Source organism: Neofelis nebulosa, chromosome 16 (assembly GCF_028018385.1).
Source record: "Neofelis nebulosa isolate mNeoNeb1 chromosome 16, mNeoNeb1.pri, whole genome shotgun sequence".
NCBI lineage: Eukaryota > Metazoa > Chordata > Mammalia > Carnivora > Felidae > Neofelis > Neofelis nebulosa.
This window is the reverse complement of record NC_080797.1, coordinates 8,040,681-8,055,887: the sequence shown is the minus strand read 5'-3', so window position 1 is coordinate 8,055,887 and position 15,207 is coordinate 8,040,681. Positions and strand designations below refer to the sequence as shown.

The 15,207-nt window shown below is 53.5% G+C and overlaps 1 protein-coding gene across 2 annotated transcripts in view; it reads right to left on the bottom strand.

Annotated features, from left to right (window-relative positions):
* The window catches only part of LOC131496841 (protoheme IX farnesyltransferase, mitochondrial), a 138,161-nt gene that overhangs the window by 2,382 nt on the left and 120,572 nt on the right, over positions 1 to 15,207 (bottom strand). For both annotated transcript variants that reach the window (XM_058702568.1, XM_058702569.1), the window contains exon 6: positions 14,587 to 14,819. In XM_058702568.1, the coding sequence (XP_058558551.1) occupies positions 14,587 to 14,819 (233 nt within the window). The remainder of the gene's footprint in view (positions 1 to 14,586; positions 14,820 to 15,207) is intronic.

The window sequence follows — 15,207 nt, the reverse complement described above, 5'->3', positions numbered from 1 at the left end:
TCCTGGCTTTTGTCCCTGTCCTGGCTGCGTCACTGAGCACAGCCAGGGCTCCCAGGGCAGTGTCTGGCACATTCCACGGGCCGGCGCCATGTGACAGGCAGGAGGTACGAAGACGGCATGTGTCAAATAGATGGAGTGACATAAAGGAACACGGTCCCCTGAGCAGAACGGGAGCCTGTGTGTGGCTCGGCAGCTTTTCAACGAGGACGTATTAGTATCGCGAGCACCATTTAGCCCCTTTGTCTGGAACAGGGCCTCCCCTCCCCCACAGCGGTGGGATGAAGGCCGCAGCTCACCGGGCACCTATGGGGTGACAGAGCCTTTCACACAGTTTACCTCATTTAATGCTGACATAGGATGTTAGGTAGGGTTCATGCCCCTTAGCGAACCATCACAGATCAGATGATGTTAGGTTCTACAAAAGGAGGTGACAGGAGGAAGCAGAACGAGCCCGTGTGCTGTGAAGGCGGCCCCCACGAGTCAGGCAGCCCACCCCCGCGCAGGCGACTCACTGTTCCCTTACTCCCGCAGAAAGTGCTAAATGAGCGCCTACTAAGTGGCGAGCACCGTGCAGGGCGCTGGGGAGCACAAATCCACCCCTCCGGAAGGCGGCTCGCCATCGAGGCATTCATCAAGAGCCACACTACTGAGTCTGCGTCGCCACCCCACTGCGGTGCGGAAGTCCGTGCGATGAGGACACAGAACGAGACCCAGCGGAGGCAGGCAGAGAAGGCCTCTCAGAGGAGGGGGTGTCTGGGCTGAGTTCTGCGGGACAGGTGACCTAGTCCCGTGAGGGCTGGCGGAGGAAGAAGTGGTCACGAAGGGGCCGGAAGGTGCACGGTGTAGACGAGGTATTACAAGGAGATGAGAACACACGTTAGGATTCACGGAGCTGTCTATCGAAAGGAAAAGAGGTCAGTTGGACTGTACGATAATTGAAAAAACGTATCAAAATCAGAAAAGGGAAGCTAGTGTGGCTGGAGGTACAGGCAGGACGCGCCACCCCCAACTCAGCGGGGTGTGCCTTCCAAGCACTGGCTTGATCCCCAAAGCAACAGAAAGCCATGGAGACAGGGGAACCCGTTTCAGCGTGTGCGTGTGTGCGTGTGTGCGTGAGCACCTGTGCGTGTGCGAGGGGTGTGAGGAAAGGGCATCAGTGTCACTTGGCCAATTTGAGAGAGAACACGCTGGCGGGGCCCAGAGCAGGCACGGAAGGTTCCATCAGGGGCTGAGGAAATGAGAGGGGACGGGTGTTGCGGTCAAGGTGGTGACAGTGGGAGGAAAGAGGGACTTGAGAGGGTTTTAGGAGGCCAAGTGGCAGGGAGTGAGTGTAGAGTAAATAAGGAGGGGAAGGAGAGGGCACCCCCTTGGTTTAGGGGCCCACGGAGATGCCAGCCATTCTATGAGGTGAAAAACGGGGAAGGCTCAGAGAACAGCGCAGGAGCGTGACCTGGGATGTGTTCACCCTGACACGCCTCTGGGACACCCAGATGGCAACCAGGCAGTCGTGAAGAGGGGCCTGAGCTAGGATACGTCTCTGGGCGCTACTCACATCTGCATCTACCACTGGCTCAACCCCGGCGTGCAGTCATTCATCGTTTCTGCTTCCTGCTTGAATGCAAAATTCCTTAAGGGAATGGCCATTTGCCTTTTCCGTCGCCTCTCGGGAGCAGAATACAGAAAGCGCTGGATGCCGCTGCAGTGGAGGGTCCTCAGAGGCATCAGTGGGAGCCCACGTGTACAAAGAAAGGCTTTCCTAAAAGGCACCCGGGACCGGTGTGTTTCAGCACCGATCCGTGAGCCCACGGGGCAAACCACCCTCGGTGCCTTGTTCCCGACACCGAAGTGCCCCCCTGGGGGTCCCCCGCTGAGAGAGCCGAGGGCTCGCTCACCCACTCACTGTGTCACCTGCCCTGGCCGGCAGCATCCCGCACAGAGAGGCTGAAGTTCTGTCACCACAGTCCTATTCCAGGTAATGAGGATCTACTGAGCGCCCTCCACCTGCCCCCCGTCTGTGGGAATTTCAGAGAAGGAGAGGGTGGATACTACCGCTGAAACACAACCCAGCAGGAGAGAAGGCGGTTTAAATAATTCAGAATCATTCAGAAACCCAGGCTGGGGCTCTAAGGTCCTGAAGGGCCCCTGGTGTGCACATGCCAAAGAGGATCAGAAGGAATGAGCCCTTCTTTTAATCTCTTATCTGTATTCCTCAACAGCGTGGGCTGCAGAGGGACAAAGGCGGCGGGCTTTCCCGTCCCCTAAAAGACAGAGTGGTGATTTTTTTTTTTTTACTCCTATTGTTCTGGGCAGAAACTCGCCCATTTCTGCAATGAGTGTTATCGGACATTTGCAGCATCTCGAGGAAAGCTTGTGCGGGTGCAGACCGCAGGGCAAGGGGACCTGCTCTCGGACCCTGTCACAGTTCCTCGTGGGCTCCGTCAGTCAGTCAGTTCCCCTCCGACCTTCAAATATAAGGAAGCAACGGAGACTTGATGGGAGCGTCCCCATTTCAGCTGCCAAATCCCTCAAATCCCCTTTAACCTTCTCTACAAATAACATGATACATATATGGCAGTTCAGGTAAACACGCTCCCATTTTCACGCTAACAATGGAAGCGGCCACTACGCGTGGAATCCACTCACTTGGTGACCCACTTGGTGCGGGCGTCCACCGCAGGCCAGGCGCCATTCCAGATGCAAGGCCAAGCCCTGCTCCAAGTCTGGAGGGAGGGGCAGACATAAACCCGTGTGACAGTGATGGGCGCTATTCACAGTCAGAACAGGGGGCTCACGCTGGGGGCAACTGGACACCGACGGCTCAGGGACGGCCTTCCCAAAGGCGACATCCGCGGCAAGGCCCAACTAAGTGGAAGGTGCACCGCATCGGGTCCTGCCAAGGGTCGCTTTGGGTAGGTTTCTGGCACGGTGTGGAGGCCGCAGCCAGAGGCAAGGAGCTAAAGCACGGGGCTGGGCCACGCGGGCACCTGCAGACCGGGTCAGGTGTCATGGGGGGGATGGGGGTGGCAGACACCGATCCTTGCGCCCAGGTGGGGACGCTGGGACACAACCCGGAGAGTGCGCTCATGGTGGATGCATGAAGCGCTCGACTCCCGGCCATCTGAAGTTTGAGGTGCCTCCAAGCCATTCCAGTTAAATGCTCCGGGGCTGTCACATGCCAGGCACTGGGGGAGGAATTCTATCTCTCTCTCTCTCTCTTACGCTCACGACAACCTCTTGCAGATGAAAAGATTCGTGAACGTGCCCCACCCAGGGGTCTTCAGCATGACTGGCACCTCCTTTTATTTATTTATGTAAAGTTTTAATTTATTTATTTTGGGGGGTGGAGGGGCAGAGAGGGAGGGAGACAGAGAATCCCAAGCAGGCTCTGAGCGGCCAGCACAGAGCCGGGCGCGGGGCTCGAACCCACCAACTGTGAGATCGCGAACTGGAGCCAACACTGGGAGTCGGACACTTAACCGACCGGGTCACCCAGGTGCCCCAAGCAGCACCTTCTGTTAGACAGCTGCTGCCCCTACAGGGACATACAAGGACTGCTAGGGGGTGGCTGCAGGGTGCCAATGTAAAGGCTGACACTGCAGAACAGGCAGCGGGTTTGCTGGAAGGAAAAAGGGCATTTGCTGGTTTCTTTTTTTTTTTTTTTTAATTTTTTTTTTTTCAACGTTTTTAATTTATTTTTGGGACAGAGAGAGACAAAGCATGAACGGGGGAGGGGCAGAGAGAGAGGGAGACACAGAATCCGAAACAGGCTCCAGGCTCCGAGCTGTCAGCACAGAGCCCGACGCGGGGCTCGAACTCACGGACCGCGAGATCGTGACCTGGCTGAAGTCGGCCGCTTAACCGACTGCGCCACCCAGGCGCCCCGATTTGCTGGTTTCTTAGGGGGTGCTGGGACCTTAAAAAAAATAGTTTGCTTCCATTAGAGACAGACGATATTGGCCTTGACCGGGAGTATCCCTGGGGAACTGGAAAGGACAGAAGGGAAGGCTGGATGCCTCCTCTGTGTGCTGATGGAAAGGCAGATCATAAAGGGACCAGTAAAGAGGGGGTGCTGGTGGCTCCTCAGGGACTTGGGGACCCTGTGAGGTCCTGGCCATCACATACGTGGAGTAGCCCACCCCGGCTCAGCCCGAGACGGGGCGCACCCCCAAAGGGTCTGAGCAGATTACAGGCTGCAGTGAGGACAGCCGGGGCCCAGGGGGAAGCGGATAAGGCTGAGACGCTGAGAAGGGAAAGCAGCTGTGACGGTGACGGAGAACGGGGCGGGGGAATCGGGGAAATCTTAGCTGTTCTGCTAAGGAGCTGCCTCAGCCAGGAAACCAGACTGGAAAGGGTTAAGATGGTCAGGGCCCCGGTGTGGGCTCCTGCCTCTCTCAAAAGCCCTCTTTTTTGTGTGCCCACTGGAGTATTCTGTTTTGCTCAATATGCATTTTCGGTTATGCTTCTGCTTAAAATAACATAATTAAAAAAATCATTTTCATAAGAGAGTAGCATGCTGCTTTTCTGTGCGAGAGGAAATTGGGTGTGGGTTTGGCTCATGTCACAAATGAAAGAGCTTTAGAAATCACAGCTTAGCCTTAATGGATCATAATCAGAAAACCACCACCCCCACAAGCTTCTACTCGATGGGCTGTGTGCAACTGCCTCTCCTCGTAGGAAAGATGTAAAACAAATTGCTCTCTTCATCAAGATAAGGTGACCCCGGAGCAGGAAGGCTTGGATTAGTTCTGGGGCTGTGGTGGAGCCCACCTTCCTTGTGGGGTAAACACGGGAGCGCTCCGTTTACTGACTCAAAGGCCTCACCTCAGTGCCACCCACCCCCAGAGCCATCTGTTTGTACTGGGCCTATCTTCTGGGACACCGGAAATTTGCAGCGAGCCCGCTGTGGGACAGGCGTGGTCCGTTCTCCAGGCCCCTCTTCCGGAGTCTGGCCGCGGAGGGGGATGGCACAAAGGGGTAGTGTTGCCTCTGGAGGTCACCTTAGGTGGAGTGCTTGTGGGCGACGCACAGGACGAAGGCCCATGTCAGCCTCGGAGAGATCAGGGAAGGCTTCCTGGAAGAAGTGAGCTGCAAACTGGGATCAGAGGATGGTCTCTGAGTTCCGATCCACTCATACAAGCCACGCCTTTTCTGCTTCTTTCAGATGTGTTTTCTCAGTTTCCTGCCCCACTCTGTAGAGTCTTTGAAGCAAATATTTGTTGGTCTATGAATGCATAAAATACTGAAAATCTAGGATCTGGTGGTGTATCTGTGGGTATGGTTCTCTGGAGGGCAGCAACTTCCTGGGATCACGACACCACAATCCCAGCTCAAAGGCAACTCGACAGAATGTCCAGGTGTCCAGGACATTACTTATTTTCCTCCATATACAGAAAATGGGAGAACAGCACATACATCGGGCAGGCCGTGTATGTGTGCAAAGGGCCGGAGAGAAGCCTTATCTCGTGGCACCCTGCTCTGACTGGGGGGGCATATTAATATATTAATAGCAGGTGGGGCAAGGCTAGCTAATGTCTTCCTAGTGACCCTTTGCAAATACAGTAAAACCTTGGTCTGCAAGCCTAATTCGTTCCGGAAACATGCTTGTAATCCAAAACACTCGTGTATCAAAGCGAATTTCAAAACCACTGGCTCTGTTTGTGATCACGCGACATTCGGCGTCATGAACCACTCGCGTTGCAAGGCATCACTCTTTGATCAAGTTAAAACTTATCGGAAATGTTTGCTCGTCCTGTAGAACGCTCGCAGAACGAGCTACTCGCGACCCAAGGTTTTGCTGCACATGCATTTTAAAACCTTCTCAAAACACTTGCATACCAACTGAGGGGGACCTCACTCATTGTCCCCTCTGCTCGGGCTCGAGAAACAGCCTTGTCCACGGCACACGTCCATCATTTTGTTGGCAAACAAAGCCAAGGCGATCGCGGCCGAATGGTTTCCCAAGAGGTGGGAGACAAAAATCTTCAAGTTGGAGCTCTGAGTCCCTGAGTGCTCTTCGGAAACAAAATTCCTTTTGGGATGGAGTTCGATGGTTTCAGCTTGCTTTTTGGGCTGCCCGGTGGGCCCACATTCATCCCCTTCCCACCTCCACCCACACCCATTCACTGTCATTCACCGCCCAGCCAGGGCCTCGAAAAGGACAAAGAAACAGCTCCCGTGAACCCCCTGTGCTGGGTTTGGGAGGTCTTCCTTCCTCGGTACAACAGGCTCCCTCTCACCTTGGCCCTTGGCGGGCAGTCTGTTCCACGACTGGTTGTGTTTGTGCTTTCAGGGTTACGTGGTGATGTAAACTGGGGGTGAGCTGGGGGAGGAGAGCCAAACCCAAAGCTTCATGGGCACAGATTCCGAAGCCTTTCTTTTGAGGGCTGACACAAAGGGGCCTGTGAAACAGGTCGGCTTCCACAGTGTAAGCCACTGTGCACCCACCGGGCACCGTGTCAACCAGAGGCTGCCCTCCCAAAGCCATTTTGTTCATCTCCCTCAGGAAGGCACTGGCCCTGCCCCTGAACAGCCGTGACCGTGATCAACTGGTCAACCCAGCACAACTGGTCTTGAGACTCGACTTCCCTGGCTGTAACAATTGGCTGGCCTCCAATTAGACCGTCCATCTTGGGTCTAGCAACATATTTCTAGTACGTTCTTTCTCAGCCTTTTGCGTTTTCTATCTTTGAAGAGAATAGGGCTCTGATATTGTTTGGTTTGCTAATATTCCCATGAAGACGTTCCTTGTTCACCCTGTCTTTAAAAATATCGTTTGTCGGGGTGCCTGGGGGGCTCAGTCGGTTAAGCGTCCGACTTCAGCTCAGGTCACGATCTCGCAGTTCGCGAGTTCGAGCCCCAAGTCGGGCTCTGTGCTGACAGCGTGGAGCCTGGAGCCTGCTTCGGATTCTGTGTCTCCCTCTCTCTCTACCCTTCTCTCACTCACGCTCTGTCTCTCTCTCTCTCTCTCTCTCTCCCCCCCTCTCAAAAATAAATAAACAATAAAAAAATTAAAAATATCATTTGTCTTGGGGCGCCTGAGTGGCTCAGTCAGTTGAGCATCTGACTCCTGACTTCAACTCGGGTCATGATCTCCCACTTCGTGAGTTTAAGCCCAGCATCTGGCTCTGCACTGATAGTGTGGAGCCTGCTTGGAATTCTCTTTCCCTGTCTCTCTCTCTGCCCCTCCCCTCCCCTCTCCCTCTCTTTCTCTCAAAATAAATAGAAATAAACTTAAAAAAATGAACTTAAAAAAAAATCATTTGTTAATGCAACCTCTGAGACTAGTTATGGAAAAACCTCACACCAGATGAACACAGACACTCATTTTCAAGTTTGATTTCAGACCAGGACGTTCCAGGACATCTCTTGAAGTGTCTGGGTTTGGCAGTGCCAGGTAGTTAATACGCCCTCAATAAATATTTGTTGAATGAGTGAGGGAACAAATTCCCCCCTTTCCTAGTCTATTTTCTCATCCTGAAATAAAGGAGGTACATAAAGTGAAACAGTATTTAACATTTTGTAGTTTACCAGCTGAGGCTAACACCCCCCCCCCCCCCCCCCCCCCCCCCCCGCAATCTCTTTTTTTTTTGTTACTAAAACCATCCATCTGCCAAATGTCACCTCCTGATAAGAGCCTCTCGGCTGAGTCCTCATTTGTAACTGAATGTTGGCTGACATAATTAATGTTTACCACACAACAACATCTGAATTACAAACCAAAGGCAATTTACACATCAACTCTACTCGGAGCGGAGCAGGTCACCCTGGCCCGGTCCACCGAAGTCCCAAAGTCCCAAGACCCTCCCAAGACCCGGGATTTAGTCACATTTGGGAAAACAGAATCTGAGCCTTTCTAAGAAATGGCGGAGACGGGGAGGGAGAGGTGGCTTTGGCAAGGAGGAGGGGAAGGTACTTTCGAGGCCTGGAAGATAAACTAAGTCGTCCCTGGAGGTAAACACAGTGGAGGGGCCTAATGCGTGTGGCTCCAGGCCCGCTGGGAGGGGGCTGTCTGCTGAGGGCACTTATCTGCAGTGCCATTTCCCCCCCCCCCCCCCCAAGCGCACCCCTTCGCTGGGGTCCCCCAGCAGGTCACTTCTCTCACTACCTTCCTGCCACACCCGGGGCCACAAAGCGGCCCTCTCCTTTGGCCTTCCGGAGTTTTTGCGGTAAGCATTTTTAATGCGTTTTAATAGCAGTTAAGGTAAAAAAAAAAAAAAAATACATGAATAAGAAAAGGCAAAGTAATTAGGTAGGGAGACAAGGCGTAACCCCAAATCTCAGAGGGGACACGGTCGCAGGTAAAACCCCATTACGATGCCGACCTTTGCTGAGATCAACAGGGCTTTCGAAGCTAGCAGTTTCCAGCCGGAAATGTCTCAGCCATGAAACAGCAAATATCAAGAACTAACACTGCCTTAGCGTTCCCCATTTCCACACACTGATCTGTCCAACTCCCCCGTCACCCCGCGTCCCGCTACGCCTCGCCAGGTGCTGGGTTAGCCAAGGGGCAGGCCAGACCCACACGCTTTGCACCCACAACACCACCAGGGCATCCGAAACAACGAGAAAAATTCCGTTTTCTCTGATAAAAACAACAACAACAACAACAACAACAACAACAACAACAAGAAAGCTTTTGGGGGTGGGGGGTGGGGAAGACCAGAATCCCATGTGATGTCCTCAGGTTTATTTCAGGTTTTCGGTCTTGGCTGGAGGAGGGACGGCAGGTTGATCTCTTGGGCGCTCAGGACCTCTGGAGGTCTTAATTGGCCCCGTAGCCACTACAGGAACCACAAAAAGATGTAGACGCTGGGAAGGGGGGAAAGGACTTTGGAACACTGACGTGTCCTCAGTCCACGAGCCGTCTGGGATGCGAATCGTGTTTTGTGCAACAGCTCCTTATATTATCTTTCTTCTCAACTAGACAGGTCCTGAGGCCGTAGAAATTCCCACCACCCCTCCCCCTTCCGGGGCCTGCCTGCCTCCTTCTGGGGCCCAGGAAGGGGCCTCTAGGGAGGTTCACGTGGTCAGGGGGACTGAGGGACCCCGATGTTCGTGCTGGGTCTTTGAGGTCCTGCCGGAGGAGCCGGGGAAAAGACCAAGGAATGGAATCCGTCCAGTGGACTCTGCCTCCCTGCCAACACGGCCCCGGCATCCACACCCCCTGGCAGGCTGGCAGGTGTCACAACATGTCACAAGGAGGATGACCGGCTTGAGGCTTCACTAAATACTTGCAGGGTGAAATGTGACTAGGGAAGGGTGGAGGCCAGGCTTGGGACAGTAGAGACCCCCACCAGAGAGGCGCAGGGGTGGGGGGACGGAAGGGCACGCAGGCTTGGGAGGAGGACGGGCGGGCTCGGCAATGCGCTGCCTTCCAGTACCACGGGAGAACGCACCTGCGGCATGGGCAAATAATCCTGAACTTGGGGCCCTTGCCCCTCTCCTGCTTAACCTACAAGGGCCTTGACTGCCTTCCAATACAGTCCCCGTCAGGCAGCTCATCTCAGATCACGGCCCCTGCCCCACGCTGTCCAGCTTCAGCTCCCGTGCCTACAAATTCCTGTGCTCGCTCTTCCCTCTCCTTGAAAAGCCCTTCCCCTGGGGGCGCCTGGGTGGCGCAGTCGGTTAAGCGTCCGACTTCAGCCAGGTCACGATCTCGCGGTCTGTGAGTTCGAGACCCGTGTCGGGCTCTGGGCTGATGGCTCAGAGCCTGGAGCCTGCTTCCCATTCTGTGTCTCCCTCTCTCTCTGTCCCTCCCCCATTCATGCTCTGTCTCTCTCTGTCCCAAAAATAAATAAAAAACGTTGAAAAAAAAAAAAAAAAAAAAAAAAAAAGAAAAGCCCTTCCCTCTTTGAGAGAGCGGTCTCGTCCTCACTCAGAAGGTCCTCTGCTCCAAAGCCCTCTTGGGCCCGTCTGGGGAGGTTAGGAGAACGCACAGCCCTCCGAAGACCTCTTTCTTGCTCAAGCTCTGACAGCTCAGTCAGTTATTTGACACCTGCCCGCCTCTCCCTGAAGATGCTGAGACACGCTTTCCGTGAAGACGAGGCCTGCCTGGGTTTTAGGGATTTTTGTATCCCTCGGTGCCCAGCGCACAGTAGGTCCTCACAGACACCTGCCGCAGGAAGAAAGCCGATCAGCGGAGTGGGTGGTCTCTCAGACCCTCTTACATCTTCCTCCCCTCCGGCCTCCCCTTCCTTCCTGTCCCTGCGGTTCAATGGACTACATCAAAGACTTCTCCAACCTGATCTCTCTTTGGAGGTCCAAAGACAAAATGATTTGGAGACACTGCAGGAGGGAAACGTTTGGGGCCACTTTTCTCCCAGCAGGGCTGTTTCAAGCAAACGTGTCCCCTAAGAGAAGAACCCGGATGGGAGACACAACCTCCGCGGGTGATACGGACGACACCCTGAGTGCAGCTCCAATAATGCCATCTGCCCCCACCCTTTGCCCATGTCCCTAGGAATTTCCGAGGTATTCTGACAGCCAGAGCTCTCTCTCTGGTTCTGCCTTTTCAGACTAGTGGCTCAGAAAGCGGTCCCTAGAGCAGGGGCACTGGCATCACTAGGCAGCGTGTTGGCAGTGCAAATTCTCAGGCCCTACACCAGACCTACTGAACCAGAAACTACAGGGGCAGGGCCCAGGAATCTGGGTTTTATTTAGCGAGCCTGCCTGGTGATTCTGATGCACATTCAAATTTGAGAAGCACTGTTTTAGACTCTGGTGAGACCACAGGTGCAGTCTCCCATGATGCCCTAGTATTCAAAGCACAAACTCACCAGGAAGATGGAACACAGGTTCACAAGGACATCGATGTGTCCCCGTAGGCAGAACTGACTAAACGCGCTTTTGCGAGGATGGAAATGCTCAGTGCCATCAATATGGCAGCTACTGCCTCGTGTGGCTGTGAGCATTTGAAATAGGGCTACGGGGACTTAAGAACTGAAGGTTTAAACTGATTTAGTTTAAGCTTAGAGTTAAACAGCCACACGTGGCTAGTGGATACTGTTCTAGAAGGTGACAAGACTGTATATATAGTCACATTCAACCTAGTGGCTAAAATCCCAGCAATAGAAATGTTGAAACTACATTCTTGCAGACTCTGCCTTATTTCTTTTCTTTTTAATGTTTATTTATTCTTGAGAGAGAGAGACACACACACACACAGAATTGGAAGCAGGCTCCAGGCTCCCAGCTGTCAGCACAGAGCCCGACGCGGGGCTTGAACTCACGAGCAGTGAGATCGTGACCTGATGAGCCCAAGTCAGACGATTAACCCACTGAGCCACCCAGGTGCCCCGTGACTCTGCCTTATTTCTTTGACTACTTCCGGCTAAATTTACCGTCCCTTACACATGGCTGAGGCCTAATAAATATTTGGCAATTGAGCCAGGGTTAACCTAGTTTTGTCTGTAAAATGGAAGCTACTGATTGACTGACTGATTCATTCATTCATTCAATGTAATCAAAGATTTGCTGGTGATGTCAAGTTTGCTCTATGAATTTCATGTTTCAAAACTTTTCTGGAAGCAGTTGAAGGCATCACGTAAAGTAACCTCCTTTCTGTAAATCTGACAAGACGTTAGGTGTACGACTGGACCTGTGGGCGAATCAGAATTCTGGGGGCAGTGAACCATGTTGTGGTTGTGCGCCCCACAATGCGTTTTCAGGATTTGAAGAAAAAGAACATAATACAAGGCAACTGCTAGACGAACTTCTCCTTGTGGTGACACAAATCTGTTTCGGGCTGCACTGCTTTATGCCAGGGGTCCGTTCAGGCAGTGACGGGTCTCTTTTCGCGAGATAAGCATGCATCTTTGCCCTGCAACCTAAAACAAAGTATAGCCTGGCCCTTTGCTCTGTCTCACTAATGAATTTATATACGCGATTAAATGTGGATTACGGAAAGACGTGTTTTAAAAACGTTTTTTTAAAAAAATTTATTTTAAATATGACTATTGGCAGTTCAGCTAAATCCATACTGTCCCTGAACAAATCCAGGCTCCTAGCCGAATGCGCACTCTAAGTGGGAAGATTGTTGCAAAGTTCTTTCTCTCTCTGGCCTCTGGGGATGCAACTCCAGAGAACATTGAGGCCCAAAGTCCTCTGAAGGAAACCGCCTGGGAGTACAACAAAAGCCGCTAGCAAGAATCTGGGTGACCAACAGACGACAGAAGCGACCAAGTTCTGCACCGCCGTGGACTGCCCTGCCCCCATCGACCTCCAGGGGTTATCTGTCCCTGTAGATAGTAATACTTAACCCCAACCGTGGCTCTGTCTGGGATTCCCCAGAGAGAAAAGGTAGTTTTGGGGGCCTTGTTCCTTTTTTTTTTTTTTTTTTTTAACTTATTTTAAGTTTATTTATTTATTTTGAGAGAGAGAGGTAAGGAGGGACAGGGAGAGAGAGGGAGAGAGAGAATCCCAAGCAGGCTCCACACTGTTAGCACAGAGTCCGACACAGGGCTCGAACTCACGAACTGTGAGATCGTGACCTGAGCCGAAATCAAGAGTCGGACGCTCAACCGACTGAGCCACCCAGGTGCCCCCTGGGGGCCCTGTTCCTTTAGGCTGGGTGTGAGGAACCCATGTAAGATCCTGGCACTCTGGAAGGGTGTGGGGCTGTCTCCTTCAGGCAGGCAGGTGACTTGGAGCACAGTGCTGCAGAGTGGGGGTCTCTTTCAAGGGCCCCAACTCAAATGTCTGGGTGATCACTAGAAAGGTTCGGAGGGGTACAGGAGGAGAGAGGAGAGTGGGGTGAGGGGAGATGGAAGGTTCCAGGCAGGGTCAAGACTGGGGCTCCAGGCAGAATTAGGAGGGGGACTCTGACCAGGAATTTGGTGGTAAGCAGGTGTGTTCTCTAAGTATAAACTGCAGACGAGGGGGGAAATTCAGACACCATCTAGTCTGGAGATGTCAGACCCATGCTTCCCTCCGTCCCCACCTTCGCTCAAGATGGCCATCTCTAACACCGGACCCAAGGCCAGGCGCTCTGTCCACCAAGCCCAGAGGCAAGCTCACTGTGGGCAGAACAACAGCCAGGTAACAATTACGAATTGCTCAGAGTTGCCAGACCGATAAAAATCTCATGATTTTTGAGATTATCTGCATGAATCCATCTACTGTACAAATGAGGAATACTTACCAAGAACTCACTTAATCCTCACAACTCCGTGAGAAGGGACCATGGGGGAGACTGAGGAGACGGTAGCATAAACAAGTCTAGAACGTTCATGTCAAGTCTAGAACTAGCCACCTGGGTGGTTCAGTCGGTTAAGCATCCAACTTCGGCTCAGGTCACGATCTCACGGTTTGTGGGTTCGAGCCCCACGTCGGGTTCTGTGCTGACAGCTCGGAGCCTGGAGCCTGCTTCCGATTCCGTGTCTCCCTCTCTCTCTATGTCCCTCCCCCGCTAGTACTGTCTCTCTCTCTCAAAAATAAACATTAAAAAAAAAAAAGTCTAGAACGTTCCAAAGGGCACCCCTGCTCTGGAGCACTCACTCCTCACCACTGTGCTGCCATCCCTCCCACACGGATGAGATTCCGGTCTGGGGTTTATCACTGAGCAAATTGAGCAGGAACGTTCTAGAATATCTTATGTGTAGACGCGTGGAACGCCAACATTTACAGGATATTAAAACTGTGCTAAGAGACAATCACGCTAAAGGTGTAACCGCCTTTGTAATCTTGCCAAGTCAGAGTGTAAGGGCTTTTATGAAAAGCTTCAGAAATGTGGCTTACAGGGCAAACGTTTATGGTCAACTGCCTTTTGATCTCTCATGTGAAAAATATGTACTTACGTCTCTTGCAGGAAACCTCACCACTTCCTTCCTAAGTGTTGGTCAGAAACGCTAATTACCTGGCTAATTAGACTGTGAAACTTCCCTTCCAGATGGTAAAAAGGAGCTATTTGCACCCCACAAATTTCGTTGTGACTTGCCACCAAAAAAAAAAAAAAAAAAGTAGATGGATTTCAATGGTTTTATTGTAGACACTGTGAACAACTTGAGCAAATCATATAAAAGTAAACGAGAAACTGATGAAAAGGGTCTGCTCCTTCACAAAGGGGTGGGGAATCACCTGGTTCTGTGGGGAAAAGCTCAAGTCCGGGCAGGGGAACGTCCGGATGGGCAGGAGAGCCCGGAGACTGAGTCCCGGACACCCGCTCCACCATGCGGGACGTCCCCCAGGACTGATCAGCCCTAACGGGGCTCGTGGCTTTTAGGTGCTTGCTTTCCACTCTACCCGTTGTCACAGCACTGCTTGTTTTTGTGGGTTTTTTTTTTTTTCCCCTAGGCATTCCCTGCCCGGCCCGGGAAAGCACACGTCCCCCTGGAAAGCCCGACGACACGGTCTCCCTTCCGCCCTGCGTTCACGCGACTGCAGGAATGAGTACGGGCTAGAGCGGACTCAGAGGGCGAGAGCTGCAGTTCCGGGAAGGACACACCTCGGACCGGCAGCTGCCGAGGTCTGTGCACAAGAGCCACCCACCGAGGGCCGGGCCCTGGCGCCCCCCCCCCCCCCCCCCCCCCCCGCCGCGGGCCCGCGGGCCGAAGCCGAGACCCCCCGCAACCCGGCACACGAGATACTCACCGGCGTCCAGGCTGCCGGTCGCTGCCGTCCAGCCCATGACAGGCGGGATGGCCCCAACGATGGCTCCGACCCACGTGTTGGCGATGCTGATCTTCTTCAGCGGGGTATAGCAACAGGTGTACAGGAAGATGTTGAAGACCCCCAGGGCTCCCGTGAGGGGGTTCACCCCCCAGGTCAGGAGGGCGACGCCTGGAACGGCACAGCACGTGGCAAAGGACACAGCTAGCAACGGGCTGAAAAAGAGCAGCGGGCACAGAGGAGTCACTTTCCAGTCCCGCGGGCCACGCTGCCCGCACTCGGCGTGGACCACCTACCTACGTGGCGTGGCGACCCGGGAGGCAGGCTGCTGCGCCTTCTTCCCGGTTACGGGGCACCGGAACCCGAAAGGCGGAGGGACCGTGCCTGCAGGAGTTCTGGCTGCCCCCTCTGACATCTGCCGGCCGGGGCTGAAGTTCGAGTCCAGGTGAGAGAGCCCTGGATTCGTTCTGTCCCTTCCCGGCCATGGGAGGCGGGCGCGTCCCTCTGCTCACCTGCGCGCCGGGACGGTTCTCTGCTCTCGCTCACAGGCTGGAGTGAGGGCCGAGGCAGACACTGCCTGCTTGGCACAGGGTTCTGCTTTGC